Below are 15451 nucleotides of genomic sequence, written 5' to 3'. Positions count from 1 at the left end.
TATTGTTTGTTTGACCCTTAGACATATTAAATAATTTTCTTCTGTACACGAGAGAAACTACGAAAGTTCTCAAAAATATCACTACCACTGCCTTAAATAAGGGACCTATTGTCTAAAGGAAAACGCCTAACCCTGCTCCTAATGAGGTTCTTAAACTTCATCTGCTTGTCTCTGGATGAAATAATAAAATTATTTATAACTTTCTAAGTTATAAATAACTTAGAAACACCAGTGGTATCTTTCCTTTTGTCTTGTTTTGAGCTCCAATATGACAAAGAATAATGTTGCTATCCCACCTGCGACTTGCAGATTTCCTACGATAAGAGATGCTCTCCACCTCCAAAGCTTGCTGACAGCTAGCAGGGCCGGGAACATAAACAGTGCATCAATGGGCCTTCCCTGCCTGACAGCTTCCTAGTCACCATCATTAGGTCCTGTGTGTTAGTTTGCTTAGCCTGTGGCTCACGAAGCTCAAAAGACTTAACACTTCGACAATACATTACTGTATGGTTGCATCCTTTAGTGACAGTGATGGCTTAATTGCGAGTGCTCATCAGCACAGCGCCAAGATGGCACTCTTGTGTAGCTGTAGAGATTACGTATAACCCCAGACTTATTTTTCCAAGATGTTGCTGGTTGAGGAGAACACGTCGCTCTGGCCTTTATCATTGTTTTTCCTCCTACATTGTTGATGTGGGAAAGTTTTATTTTGCCTGTGATGGAGGTCAACGTTTTTGTGGCCATGTGTGAGAAAAACCAAGTGGAGTGCCATACATTTAGCAAGGGGAGTAAGTTATGAAGGTGCACAAGGTCTTACATGTCCTATCACAGTGGAGGTCGGGTAAACTTTCTGTTAAGGCCGCAGGTGTTCCTGTTGAATGGCATGGGAACAGACTCCTCCAGGAGATTCTCAGCAGGAAAGGAAGTGAGGGGCGCTCGCTGGTCATTTCAGTAGGGATGAAACAAACATTTACAGGAATATTATCCCAGAAAATACAAAACAGATTCTTCTTTTGATTTATTTCTGTTCTAAAACGATGCTTAAAACGATTTACTCTCTGCAGTCAAGCATTAAATATTAATATTTATGCAGGTTTTTATCTTTACTTACAGTCCTTTTAGCAATTTATCTTCTCCCCAGTGGAAGATTTGTAAAGAATTCAACCAAGATAACATTCTCTTCTCTAACGTTGAACTACACAGTTCTTTTTTTTCCCTCTCATGCACTCATAGTTTTGTGTTTACCAACTTTGATACAGGTACATAAAAAACAATGCATATTCTAACATTTTTCCTTTTTTTATGTGTGCATGAGGTTTTCTGTATGTCTATGAATCTATAAGAAAAAACACATTTCACTGCAATAACAGCTGCAGATATTTTGGACTTTGTCTTTGCCAGCTTTACACATACTGACTGGAGACTGGATGGAAAGCATACAAGGACAGAAATTTGTACATCTGTCTCAAAATTCTTGATTATATTTAAGTCTGGACTTTGACTAGGCCAAGCTGCCACATTATAATTCATTGATCTAAACCATTCCCTTGTAGCTCTGGCTGTATTTTTAGGCTTATTTCCCTGCTGGAAGCTGAACTAAACAAAAGTGTTTTGTAGCCTCCTCCTCCAGGATTATCCTGCATTTAGCTTCATCCATCTTACTTTGATCAGCTTCCCTGGTCAGAGTTGATGGTAAGATCAACTCTTCTTTCTGCTGAAGAAAACCCTGAAGCCACCACAGTTTGAGAAAATGTCTAGTGTAAATTTTCTTCCTTAAATTGTTGTTTGCAAATAGACCAAAATCTTTAATTTTGTTTTCATCTGATTAGAGTTGGTGCCTATCTCCAGCTGTCAATGGGTGAACATGTACATGTTGGAGAAATATGATTTAAATTATGGAAATTTGACCATATTCAGAGTGTTTAAAAACTATTTATTTGAGAGCAAACCTGTTAATGATCAATAAAGTGATGCTACTGAGAAACAATTTCTTAACCAAGTGGAAAAACATGAAATTATTACGTTTTCTGTTTATCAGGAAGTGTCATCATTCCCTTATGGACCTAAATTTAAAAAAGCAGATCCTATAAATTTTAGGTACTACATTATTCTGTAAACTATAAAAACCCAAACAAACATAAAAACAAAGCATATCCCAAGTATATTGTCTCATGTTAAACTCAGTATCTTTTGATCCAGCAAGCTTGAGGCTTGTTAAAAAAAAATATTGCTCTTGATAGCCAGGCATGAAATTATTATACTAAACATGCTTGCTTACGTTATTATCATCATCACATTTTCTTTTATCCCAACTACAAGTACAGATCCATCTTTAAAGCTGCATTGTCTAATCAGTTGAGTCTTTCATTAGCCATAGCAAGGACTTAACCCATTTAATCACACCAGCAACAATTGTTGCCAGACACTTTTTTCTAACTTCTGGAAGCTCTAGAACAATTGTTTTGACTTTTGGTAGCTAATTGAAGTTTTAAAATAAAATAATAATGTGTCTACTCTAACCAATATCAATTTCATGTATCTAGTGTGAAAGGTCACATGACCAGACCTCTTTACTTCCTGCCTGTAACACTGGAGGTAAATGTCAGTCACAAACCTCTACAAGAGGAAGTCAGTAAAATATTTAAATAAACAAATATAAATAAAATATTTTGAACATATGTTTTTTCAAGTGTCTTCTACTGATATGTAAAGAAAATTGTATCCCTTCATTCATCTTTTGATCATAAGAGTGAATGTAAGCATGGCAACAATTGTTGCTCCTAGCATCATACAGAGACAGCACTACGCTATGTGTTCATAGCTTTGTTGTTTGTTCTATATGCCCAGTTGCCCACACAGCTTAAAACTATCAGATATTTTAGATCTTCTAGGCCTGAAGGAACCTCAAAATGATGTTTTCTACATCACTGTCATTCTCACAGTTGAAACCCTCCCCTATTTTACCCCCCCCAAAGGCGGCCCTTTACACAAAATGTGGCCTATGCACTGAATGACAACAAGATGATGCCACGCCTGAAACTGCTTTAGGACAGAGCAAAGGTGTAGTTCTTGGTTTGATGGAACAGGGAGAATTTCCTCTCAGATGCAGATTTGTTCATACTAATATTTTCACCTGCCTTTGCCTAATTGATGAAATGACCAAATGAGGTCAAAGGTCATTCGGGACATTGAGACCATGACATCTGCAGGATGTAGCATTGAATCTTTATGTATCTAAAATATTTCTGAACACTCTTGTAACCATTCTTTGTTATAATAGATTATGGATGTCATGATTTAAAAATTTTTTTATATGTATAAATAGGCCATATTTGTGTTATTCAGACTATGCAGTTTCCCACTGGCAACAATTGTTGCCGAGTATAAAATTTAAATTTTCACTAACATAACCAACATAAAATTTAATAATTCATGAATATCATGTGTTAGGGAGGTCCAAGGCTTGAAATGCATGCACTTACTTTGCAGGAAAAAATTTGGGATTAAACGAGGTTCAATCGCCCCAACCTCAGAGATACCTCCACCTTCACCTCCTCCCGTACAGGTATGCACTCAGCCTTGTTGTAGCTCTAGGCAGTGCATGTTCTTGTTGTGGGTTGAGCAAATGCATTACTCATTTCACATTCCAAATTTCTACCCCAGGCTGTATTCACAACTCCTCGTCCTGTGCTCTTTTCCTTTTCTTTTTTCTCCTCACCAAATGTATTTCTTCTCTTCGTAATTATTTCATCATTAGTTTGTTCATACGGAGTAAGGGTGTGGGGTTTAAAGTGCTAGGAGGGTGTGGATTGACCTGAGGATACTTGGTTCTGATTACAAGACGGAGCTGCTCCTTGTGTCCTTGAGCAAAATGTCGTCCAAGCCTCCTACGCCTCATTTAACATCTACTGTTCTTACACAAATGAGTGATGTATAAACCTGAAGGCTACGTGAGTTGCAATGGAAAAAATGCTTCAGTTTAACAATGCATAATTTTGTGCATATCTGAATAAACATCCAAACCCTGGTTTAAAAATTCATCCTAACTCTTCAACAGATTATGCTGGTCAACTTCGTAACCTTTACTTGAACTGAACCCTCAGAGTCGTCCTACGTTTTAAAAATTACCATGTCTCAGGGTGCCTTCGGAGGCTCTGGCAGGCTGCCTGCAGAGGAAAACCTCACTACAAACACACTCTCGCATATCACTCCTGCTGAAGTGACCGCAGGTGTGCGCCGGGCAGGTATACTCGTACACATATGCAAAAAGCCTCTCTGCCCTCACCTGTCTCCACGTCCAGGCTGCTTCCCTGCTCTGCCTAACCCCACCTTGGAGATTGTGTGCGTGCGAATTCAGCTCTGGATTCGGTCAAACTCGTTGCAGCACCCCCTCCACTTGGGGCAGTGAGGGAAATGAAGGCTTTAGGAGTTTATTATAAAACCACAAGAGCAGCGGCAGGGGATAGGCCTCCTGGGGCTGCAAAACATCCCTCCTCATCCCTCCATCCTTGTCTTCTTCTTTCAAGCCCTTCAATATATCAAACCTCAGTCCAGTGTACTGTCTGTGACACCCTCCTCTGTCTCATTTTATTTTCTTACCTGCAGCTCTGCCTAGAGAAATGCGGCCTTTTTATTACGATGCATTCTCGTTGAATAAAGTTAAATATTGATCTGCAATATTCTTGTATGAAAAGTTAATACGGTGAGTCAATTGTGTGGCAATATGAGCTTGTTTGACCTCAGACCAACAGTGAAGTCATAACTTACCTGAGGTATTAAATTCATTTTTGAACAAAAAGTCCAAAGGGTCGTGCAGAAATTAGATGCTACACTGAGTTGCTGTATAACCCAAGTCATTCATGAAGTTTTATATGTTGAATGCAATCTACCCTTGCAAAGAATGTTTTGCAAGAATCTGGCTTAGTATTGTCTATTGTGGGAATCTGCAACCTTCACAATCCAAAGAGACATTTCTGCCTTCACTCCAGCTATCATAACTTTCTCTGAAGTTATGAAGAGAAATTGTTGAATGTCCACTTGCGGCTCAGGAGCCGCAGGTTGCAAAACCCAGGTCTATTGCAATGCAGAACAATATAAGAATTACTGCAGCCTTATGAAAGCAATGCTGCGGCAGAAAAGCCTCAGACTCTTTGGAGCTGTTGTTTCTTTTCTGAGGATATTATTATCAAAGCTTTCAAAGATGCAAACTGCAAAAAGTGGGGTTCACAACTGGTGCATTCAGATGTATTTGGTGGCAAACTCCTTACAGAAAGAGGCAGATCAAGATACAAACTCTGGTTGTTTTTGTTGCGAGGCATCAGTGCTAATCAACTGCTCAAGCCTTGATTTTAATGTGCAAATAATAATATTACCCAGTGCTGTATATTTCCTAAACATATATTGGCAATAAAACAAAAGCTGATTAACATACTGGGAAAACTATTGTGAACTTTAAAGACTTCAGTTCAAATAAAGTACATTAGAACATCATATGTCTATGAATATTTTTTTTCCTCCCACTGTAGAATAGATCTTAATAAATACTTCATAGAGAAATCTGTCAATTTTAGTATGCTTTGTCTCTCTTCATAAACTTCTTCTCTGGGTTTTATTTTTGCACCATTTTTCTAAAATGCATGTAGCATTCTCACACCTGGTTAAAATATGTTGCTGTAGGTATACAGTGCACAATACAAGAGAGCATCCTTGAAGGAAATATTGAAAAAAGTCATTAACAAAAATAGAAATGAGAAATAATCATTAATAATCAGTGTCATTATGCATCTGTGATATTACCACAAGTTCTTGTGAAAGCCTATTGTTGGCAGACTAGATTTGATCTTGATGAAACAAAGATTTACAAATAAAATGACAAGTTTGGTTTTTGGTGGCAAAGTGTCTCTAAAGATAACCCTTTTGTTGCACAGATGAATTTAGCAACATCGGATTCTTTGATTTTTTGCAATAAAATCAACGGATTAAAAGTATCAAGAGTAACAATAAAAAGTATATTTTGAATATAAGGAGATAATTTGTATGCAAAGGTGGGTAGTAAGTATTTACTTTTACTTGAGTAACATGTTGAAGAAACAATTTACTTTTAGTAGTTTCTCTACATTGTACTTACATTATATTTGACTAATGCTTTTATGATACTACTCTTAAAAAATATTCTAAATACCCTACCTACTGTGAGAAACTATATTGAATGAAGAACAACTATATTTTAAGATGACTTGTTCTTTGAACACAAACTTTGTTGTTCTAATGCTATTTTGCTGTTCAATTTCAAGATCATCAAGTTACAGTAAACACCTTACATTGTCACTGGCAGTACTTTACCCTGGCCCAGCACATGACCTTATGGAAGTATTGGCTTTATAAGCTTTATAATGAAAAACTTGGATTTGGAAAAATGTTTCTTCTGCCTGAATTTGATATTTTGTTCTTTTTTACATCTTAGTCATACAAATACAAGTTTTTTGCAAATAATTGCAAAACTTTGTTTGTGTGATGACATCAATTTTAAATATTAATTCAGATGTTCTGTTCAGTTACCAAGTACTTTATGAAGCTGTTTTACTCCTACTTGAGTAATTTCTCGCATACTTTTACTTGAGCAAAAATAATGTTGAAGTAGTGCAACTCTTACCTCTCCTTTTATGTATATCCATAAGGAATATTTGAACTTATTGCACTGCAGTACAAGAGGTCTCAAACTGATGTTTTAATCAGGAATAATGTGCATAATCACCATAATTAGAGAGCAACATCAAAAGCACAAGAGTATGCTTTAAGTACTACACAATGGGCCTCTGTGTGCAGATGCACTCATGCAAACGGTTGGAAAGTTATGATTCACGGGTAATAGGATGTAAACTGTTCTTGTCGCATTTGTGGGGCGGCCCATTGTGTGCGATCTGGGGGTCAAGCAATCCACTGAGTCATCATCCTTGTCATCATCGTCATTAAGATTGTCATCGTAGTTGGTGTGTTGGCCAGAGGCAGAACACCTGTATGCATGTCTTCCACTCCCCACCACCCATTCACCCACTAACCCCTTTGCCTTTTACTTTGTGGTTGATGGTGATGCAGAGAGACCACAGCGTTTTCAGATGAAAAGGAGGGCAGGGCGTCATTAGCAGGAAATGGTTTTGCTCAATAGACGCAGAGCACCAAGTAGCAGGCAGGTGGATTCAGTTCACTTCTTTCCTGCGTGGGGACTCTAGGTTTGTGCGTGGCTGACTGTAACCGAGCAAGACACAACAAAGCACACGAGCCTTACAAATGTATGTCTTTTTATTAATCTTATTTGTTTTGTTTTAAATAAAAAAGTGTAAAGCAACAAAGTTTCAAAACAGAAACAGAAAAAAAAAAACAATTACACATAATTCCACATTCAAAGAACCTGCACAGACATCTAAAAGATATTTCAACCAAATGCAGAGGGAAAGGCATGTATCTACAGAGAAGAAAACTCTGCATAGCTCATAAATCTTACTGATATTTGCCAAAAGTTGAAGTGAGGTAGAAAAATTACAACTCCACATTGTCAGACGCCTGGAGCCCCGATGTGAGTTATATTCATAGCTCATCTGCAGTTCAGAGGCAGTCCAACGAAGCATGAAACGGCCCAATAAAAACAGACACTCTGGGGTCCAGCATGCACTTTCCACCAGCACACATGGACGCTGAGCTGGATGTAAGGGGGGTGGTGGTGGAGTAAACGTGGTCATTTTCTTTGATTAGCAATTAGGGAAAATAGGGAGCGTGACTGATTCACTTCAAAGGCATGCAGAACAAAAGATGCGGCTAATTTGGACTCAAAGAGCAAATATTCTGCCGATTTAATTTTATACTTGAAAGTATAGAAAAATGTATACTTCTGTAAATACCTACAATTAGAGAAAAACAGAGCTGGCATGCCCCCAAATTAAGTTGGATTTCAGAGAGTGGTCAGTGTTTCCAGCAGTGTGCTAATCTCCCTTTGTTCTCAACAGCACATTTCCATAGACATTTCCATAAGAGCAACTGAAAACACAAAGCTTCTTTCTGTACACGATAACCCTGTTAATGCACACAATAAGGTATGTCAGTGGTGCGAGCCACCATAAAGCTTCCAGTGATTCTATCTAGGCATGTTAGACCCCAGCATCAATAATTAATTTGGTATAATATGTAGCAAGAGCAACTTAAGTGCTTTTACTCAGAACAGAACTTTAAAAGTTCTCCACAGCAGTCAGAGACAGGCAGGCGGAGTCATCTTAACTCCTTTACAGCCTTTTTGGCAATACTTGATTACAAGATTTAATGCATAAAGCAGCAGTATGTGAGGCACAGAAAGTGGCACAATAAATAGTAAAATATGGGAGGCTGAATACCACATCAATCAGTCAGTGTCAGAGTTCATACTGCTGGTAAGATCCAGTCTGGTTCCCATTTTGAGGATCTTGATTCCATTCCCTCTTTTGTAGAAAAAGTGAGATTTCAGTGCATCCAGCTAGGGAGAAGTAGAGTAGTCTGGAAACATCATCATCTATTGTAATCTGATGATTAGCAAAGAACCAACAGTATCGTAGTGGCACATTAGTGTTTTTCTCCCAAAATATCATGCAAGTCTTAAGTGATATTTGCAGACACATGCTTTGACGTGACATTCTGCAGTGGAGTACCCATGAAGGTCAGAGTTTTGTCTTTTTTTTTTCCTCCCCACTGCTTCATCAGATCATCTCCTTTCTCCAAATGTTTGTTTATGCATTCTTGCAGGTGTACACCTCCTCTTCCCTCACGCATGTCTGGCACTCCACATGGCAGCACCAGCGCACCTGGCAGTGGCAGGATAGGCTGGTGAGCCGCATGGCCGTGTTGTAGCCGCGTCCACAGCACAGACTCTGACAGCTCGTGTCCTTGGTGCACGACCGGCCCCCCGTGCCAGGCGAGTAGCGGGAAGGCCTGCAGAAGCTGGGGGAGTCCTCCAGGTAGACCAGGTCGGTGTTCCTGGGGCTCTGGCCATGGCGTCTGGGCCCCGCGAGCTCAGTTTCTCCTGTGGCCGCGTTGGTGACGCTCAACACTCTCACGGCGTTGTCGTATCTATACTTCAGCAGCCGCCCAGTGTCATGGAAAGGGGACAGCTGCTTCCAGCAAGTCCGTACGGCACAGGAGCCGGAGACTCCGTGACATTTGCAGGTTGTTTTCAGCCCACTCTTCACTGCCTGAGATAGGAGGGACAAAAAGAGAGAAATGTCAACTCTTTCAGTTTGATTCATTACCTGCTTTCTTATCTGAGGGATCTATCTGGCTGGAGAGACAGTTTCCTTCAGGGTGGGTTAAGGTTTAGTGGAGATGAGCCAGTCGCTTTCCTTGGTTTAAAAATTTCGACATAATGGGTTGAGTTGTCGTATTTCATTCGCTCCGCATTTCTCATTCGGACAGCTCTTGAAATTTCTTTTCTCAATGTGTTGAAACTAGCTCTGCCTGTCTCCCTTCTGTCTCGTTCGCCTGAGGCAGAGGTGACAAGAAGAACAGACTGGGGAATCTCTCCGCCCATTTTCTAGTACATGCATGCTCATGGAAAAAATGTATGTGAAATTTCTATATATGAAAAAAAACAATAAAGATTAACAGCTTGTAGACACTGCACCCTGTAAACACAGATTTTAATGTATTATGAATAGGAAGGAAAATGATACTGTTTCCTAAAAAAAAAAAAAAAAAAACCTGAAACGTTTGGCCAGGATTTGTATACAGTCCGATACAAGACAATACTTTGTAAAACTTTGCAGTTACAGTTGCAAGTCTTTTGAGGTTTATCTCTGTCTGTGTAATAGGTCCAAACAACTTCGCACATCTATAGTTTGAGCTTTTTGCTCATTTCGTTTTGTAAAATAGCTCAAACTCAGTCAGAAAACACTGGTAAACATCAAGTTTTATGTCTTACCAAAAAGTCCCAATTGAATGTTGTTCTACTTTAACACATTAATAAGCTCTGATCAAAGCCATTGCATTGTAGTTTGGGTTGCTGTGCTGAAATAGAAGTGCAGCATTCATTTTTCATGACACATAGTGTTTCGCATGAAGCCCAAAAAGTACAATATCAATCCAATCAGAGCAGAACTCCTTCTTCAACTTGTGTGCTGTACCTTACATTGGAGGTAGCAAAATGAGGTTGCCAGCTTGTTCTAACAATAGCTTACTTCTTTCTAAATGCCAGATTTGTGTAGTGAACACAGTTAATGACTGTCTTTTTAACATATTTTACCACCTGAGCTGTGGTAAAATATGTACCACAGCTGTAACTCCTCCAGAGTTTCCTTGGGCAAATGGCCACTGCTTGGTAATTTTGCATTTGTGCTCAGTTAGCTATTTACGCTAAAGCTTGAAATATTGTTCCATAATACTTTAATAAACATTCACATACTTGTGAATCTATTCACATTAATAGATTTCTGCAGATGACTAGTTGCTCTGTAATTTAGGAGTATCAGAGTAATGGGGTAAGTAAATACCACATATCTCAGATGTTCATTTGTAGATTTGACATCTTTTTTTCATTTCACCTTCATGCACCACTTTGTATTGATCGCTCACATCAAAACTGAATATAAAAATGCTCTAAAGTTTGTTGTTCTGACATAACAAAAGGCGAGGATTACTCATACTTTTGCAAGGCTCTGTATGGGATTTCTTCACTGAGCTTGATGGCCAGTGATTGGAGCATGGTCAGTCAGGCTGAGAGCTGCCGTTGTGGAGAGGGGCCAGAGATAGGTCAAACTAAAATAGCCAGAGGGCTCTGCCGGGTTGAAAAGTTCTACTCAGGTCCTCCCTCCCTGCACAGGTATGAATGCCCCTAAGGGGCTTCTAAACACCATTACTGTGAGCTGAGGGGTCTACAACCGCTTGTGTTTTTTTGTAAACTCAGCTGCTGGACTTTTTTTGGTGACAATAGTGTAAAACTTTTAGCTCACTTGAGATGAGATAAGATAGAGTTCTTCCTGTTTTGCCTTTTGGTTCCTCCAACAGACTTTGTCTTTTTAGGTGCGAGCCACAGGAGATGCGCCCTGAGGCTCCCTATTTTCAGAGTGGTGGTTATGAACATTAGGTGGATTTATGAAGAGCACAGTGATCCAGTAAGTGGAAAAAAATGCTTGCTCGTATATTAAAAAGAGGCCACGGTTATAATCGCTCTCTCCGACATGAGACCTTTAATTTTCTGTTGGCCCGCACAGCAAGCTTTATCATGCCTGAGAACACCTGGCTCCAATGATCCCACAGCCATGTTGTCTCCTTGCTGCAATGCCTCACCCACCCAGGTCAAAACATGGAAGCAAATACAAGGGGGAATTGGTGGAGGAGGTGTTTTTTGACTGGAAGCTTCAAAACCAAACGGGCAAAGCCTAAAGTTGTCAGCATCAGGTTTAATTGGCAGGTGAAATTGCAGCCCAACTTAAAGGAAACAATAAATAAGGGAATGAGAGGTCTGACATGCTGCACAAGCACATTTTATTTAAGCACTCACCCGGATACCAACGTTGATGTTGTGGGCATCGACCTGCGCCCTAAGGTCTTTGCTGACCCTCTTTTGGCCGAGGAACTTTTTGAGGAACTTGGTGCTGTATTTCAGGTTGTCTCCACAGACCCCCCATTGCCACGCTTCTCTGTGCTGGATCCCAGGGGAGTCGTCACACGTGCACCTCTCCATCCGGCCTGAGCTGCAAGCTTTGGCGAGTGCATGGGTTAGAGCAGCGGAGGACACAGCCAGAAGGAAGGCAGTCTCCTTAAATGCTGGATTAAAAGAAAAAAGACACCAAATGGTTAAATAACTCTGTTGCCAGTGATACATAAAAAACATCTTCAACAGCCGTTTTATGTCTGTGGCAGTAATTGTCAGGATCTAATCCAAGAAATGTGTTTTCTTTCCAATAATTAAGCAATTAACCCAGCTTGTTTACAAAAATCTCACTACGTTGTCATGGTTTACGACAACCTCAGGAATCCTGTACGCTTTCTTGTGTCAAAACTTCTGCTCTGACCTCTTCTTGCGGCTCTGCACTGTTATTTTGTTTCCCCCAAAGTCGTCACCAGCGTGTATTTTCATCTAATTAATTGTTATTTTGACTAGGAAGGATTTTCCCAGATGAAAGTGGGTAATCACACCACCCTTTTCCTCTGGGAATGGGCATTTTCCCGAGATAAAAATAACCGCAGGGCTCAAGCACTCTCCACATCGTTTGCCACATTTCTTGGCGCTCTACTCCCTCATTACCTCTGTGCTGACCTGTTCATGTTCTCCCACACAATGATATCCATATGCATAAAGTCTGGACTGTCCTCCAGAATTTTTGTGTGCACAGCAGATCTGCAACTCGTTTTAAAATGTTATCCAATGCAGCTGAATTTGTAGCTTATTAATTGTTTCAAAAGTCATGCAGAATAGATTTTAAGAAGGAAAATTCAATATAATTGCAAGGGAGAATTGTTTCTTACCTGTGGCCAAAAGTTTAAAGTTCATTCAAGGGAAAAGAAAATCTTAACTTTCCATATCAAACAATAAAAAAACGTAATAGCAGAGAAACAAAAATTATGCTTAACATTATACTTCACAAGATTTTATGTAAAATTCTAGTGAAGGAGACATTATGTGAGGCTTGTGACTACATGCACTGATAAAAACCATCAATTTAGATTTTATTAGAGTAAGCAGACATGCAAGTTTGATTATATGCTTTTGCAATGCTGCAGCCGATGGTAAGTTTACTCCGTGTTTTTGCACACTTATTCTTGCAGATTACCTTCTGTTTAGAAAAAAGTCATCAACCAGATTTTACACACACACACACATACGCATGCACGCAGGCGCGCGTACACAGACACACACACACACACACACACACACACACACACACACACACACACACACACACACACACACACACGCATACACACGCACACACACACACACACACACACACAGATATATATATATAAATTTTGTTCAGAACCAGAAACAGCCCATTTCGGCACACTTTTATCTCTGAGATAAAATCAGTTGAAGTTGAAGTAGCAGAAATCAGAACCAGAAGGCGCTTTCACCTCTTTTTAGGAGGCTTCCTCGGCCATCCAAGGTGCAGTTCCAGCGCTCGTTTCTGAATTGATAGCGACACTCCAACTGGCCGAGGCGCACCGACTCCCGGAGCGTCTCGGCTAAACCGGGCTCTCTGCGGCACATCCTCTTCTGCCGCCTGGTCAGACTCATCTGCTCGCACTGCTTCAGGTGGGCCTTCCCCGATGGAGCTTCATTGGAAAATGGACCTGGTAAAAGCACCAGTGGCTCTCGGCCTGTCAGCCTATAATTAAGAAGAAAACAATAGTAAATGTTAATCTGGGTCCATGTTAAAAAACATCCCACTGTATAATTAAAAAGGAAAAAAAAACTTTCCAGTAAATAATTTCTTACTGTAATTAACTGACAAAGTTTTAATATTTCCTACGCTGGTGTATGTTGTTTTAAAGTTATTTAAACTTTTCCTATCAAATTCCGTTTTAAAAAATTCAAAATGTCTACTAAACACAATTATAAATGAAATAGCAAATGAAATAACAAACTGAATATGAAGACATTAGACATTTACGCGTGCGTAATTAATCACTGAAGCTTTAATAAATAATAAATAAGTGACTAGAACAAGACAGTGAATCAACATGTTTAAAATGCCTGAATAAAAAGTTAACCGTCTGACCCAAAGTAAGCTGCAGTGTTCGAGAGGAGGATGCAGAGTCCAATTGTTCGCAATAGGCAGGCGGTCCCTGGGAGCCTGGAGCGCATTGTGCCGGTTCGGCGCTGTTCCTCATTGCGGTGACTCTTCAATGGAGAAACTCTGTGCCGTCTACTCGGCGCTTCTCTTTAAGGGGCCCCACATGCTCAACACTGAGTGTCGGAGCGATGCGCATGGCACAGTGGGTCCGCTGGGAGGCAGGGCTGTTTGGAGGAGGAAGCATCATCCTGCCGCACCCTCCATGAAGTCTCGGCATTGTTGTTGAATGTTCCTCCCACTGCGACGCCACCCAGATGCGCATAGTTTTGAGCCAAGACAGTTTTTGGAATATCTATCTCGCCTTTTTCTGTGATTTGCATCTTTTGGTCTTGCATACTCTGTTATTCTGTATAAACTGCTATATGTGAACATTGGAAAGCTTTTCCTGGATTATCTCCACAGATTCAGCATCCTTAATAATGACAGCAACACTAGAATAAACGACAAAATTACTGTTTAAATATATTAGCTATTTAGAACAATTTAACTTATGCTTAAACTGAAAGGAAATGCCAGCGTAATGATTCTCAAGCTTAAATTGACCAAACACTACAGGTCGTGAAAGGATCCATAAAATGTAATTGAATGTAATTGCGTAAGGTTTGTTCCTCCAATTTAACTGCACTTTCCAGTTATGGGTGTAGCCCCATCTAGTGTGCGGAATCTAGGAGGAAGGGAGAGTTCTGCTCAGAAACATCCAAATCGAAAAATAATTTACATTTTCTCGGAAACTGCAGAGGACTCAGTGTTCAAGAAGGATTGATGTTGATGTTTTAAATATTGCCCAGCCCTTCAAAGCAAATTATTATTAAAATATTTATTTAAATACCACTGCTTTTCAAATGTATGTTCTTTTAAAATTGAAATGTAAAGTGTAACAATTACCACGACTAATCAAGGAGACACATTCTAATTGAATAGGAGGAGGAACTGGCAGGAATTGTTGTGCCACACTGGAAGAAAATCACTTTATCTTGGATATGAACAAGACAAAGGGGATTATTTTGGTCTTCAGTAGACATAACAAAGAGCCAAACGTAGCTCTTACACTGGGAGAAGAGTGTATTTTGTTTCAGCACTACTGGGTTTTTGCCTGACTTGGGAATGTAACTCTGAGACTATTTCTAGAGACATACGAAACTACTTCTGATAATGCAGCATACAAGTCCTTAAAATATGCTGAAAGGTCTGTTTTATCCTGTGTAAACACATGAAGGTAACCATTAATTTGCAGTTATGTATTTGTAGCTATCAGCACAGATGGCTCCTCTGGTCATAACGGAAGACAATAAATACCCAGCTTAGGTTAGGTATAAATCAACAGTTGCAGAAATCAGAATAAGTTAATTAGCTGCAAATTTCTTTGACTATATATACAGTACATTTCAAAAATATTTATTCCTCTTGAACTTCTTTCATGCCATGTCATGTTTCCACCATATACTTCAATGTGTATATACTTCATTGGGATTTTATGTGATTGAAAAGCACAAAGCATTACATTCTTGTAATTCCAAAGGAAAATTATTCAGTTCTCACTTTTTAGAAATATAACTTAATATCAATGAAGTGTGAAGAAGTTTAAAGATTAGGTCACAAAACCGCATCAAGGCAACGCTGGGCTCTGTAATCTGCGACCG

General features: G+C 39.6%; 1 protein-coding gene across 1 annotated transcript; it reads right to left on the bottom strand.

The window, feature by feature from the left end:
- Window positions 1-7310: 7310 nt before the first annotated feature.
- Window positions 7311-13989, bottom strand: LOC102223878 (protein Wnt-9b-like). The gene is made up of 4 exons (XM_005796777.2): window positions 13737-13989; window positions 13090-13343; window positions 11516-11781; window positions 7311-9212 (listed from the first exon to the last, which is right to left on the bottom strand). Exons 1-4 carry the CDS (start codon window positions 13820-13822, stop codon window positions 8751-8753), a joined length of 1068 nt encoding a protein of 355 aa, XP_005796834.1. The 5' UTR covers window positions 13823-13989; the 3' UTR covers window positions 7311-8750.
- Between the last annotated feature and the right edge of the window lie 1462 nt (window positions 13990-15451).

This window comes from Xiphophorus maculatus, chromosome 16 (genome assembly GCF_002775205.1).
Source record: "Xiphophorus maculatus strain JP 163 A chromosome 16, X_maculatus-5.0-male, whole genome shotgun sequence".
Lineage (NCBI taxonomy): Eukaryota > Metazoa > Chordata > Actinopteri > Cyprinodontiformes > Poeciliidae > Xiphophorus > Xiphophorus maculatus.
The sequence above is the reverse complement of the archived record's forward strand: the minus strand, read 5'-3'. Positions and strand labels throughout refer to the sequence as shown.

Excerpts from the sequence above, each read along its gene's own strand:
- LOC102223878 (XM_005796777.2), bottom strand. The coding sequence starts at position 13,822 with ATGCGCTCCAGGCTCCCAGGGACCGCCTGCCTATTGCGAACAATTGGA. Across the intron at positions 11,782-13,089 it reads AGGAAGCCTCCTAAAAAGAG|CATTTAAGGAGACTGCCTTC; the intron begins GTGAAAGCGCCT and ends CTTTTAATCCAG. Across the intron at positions 9,213-11,515 it reads ACATCAACGTTGGTATCCGG|GCAGTGAAGAGTGGGCTGAA; the intron begins GTGAGTGCTTAA and ends CTCCTATCTCAG.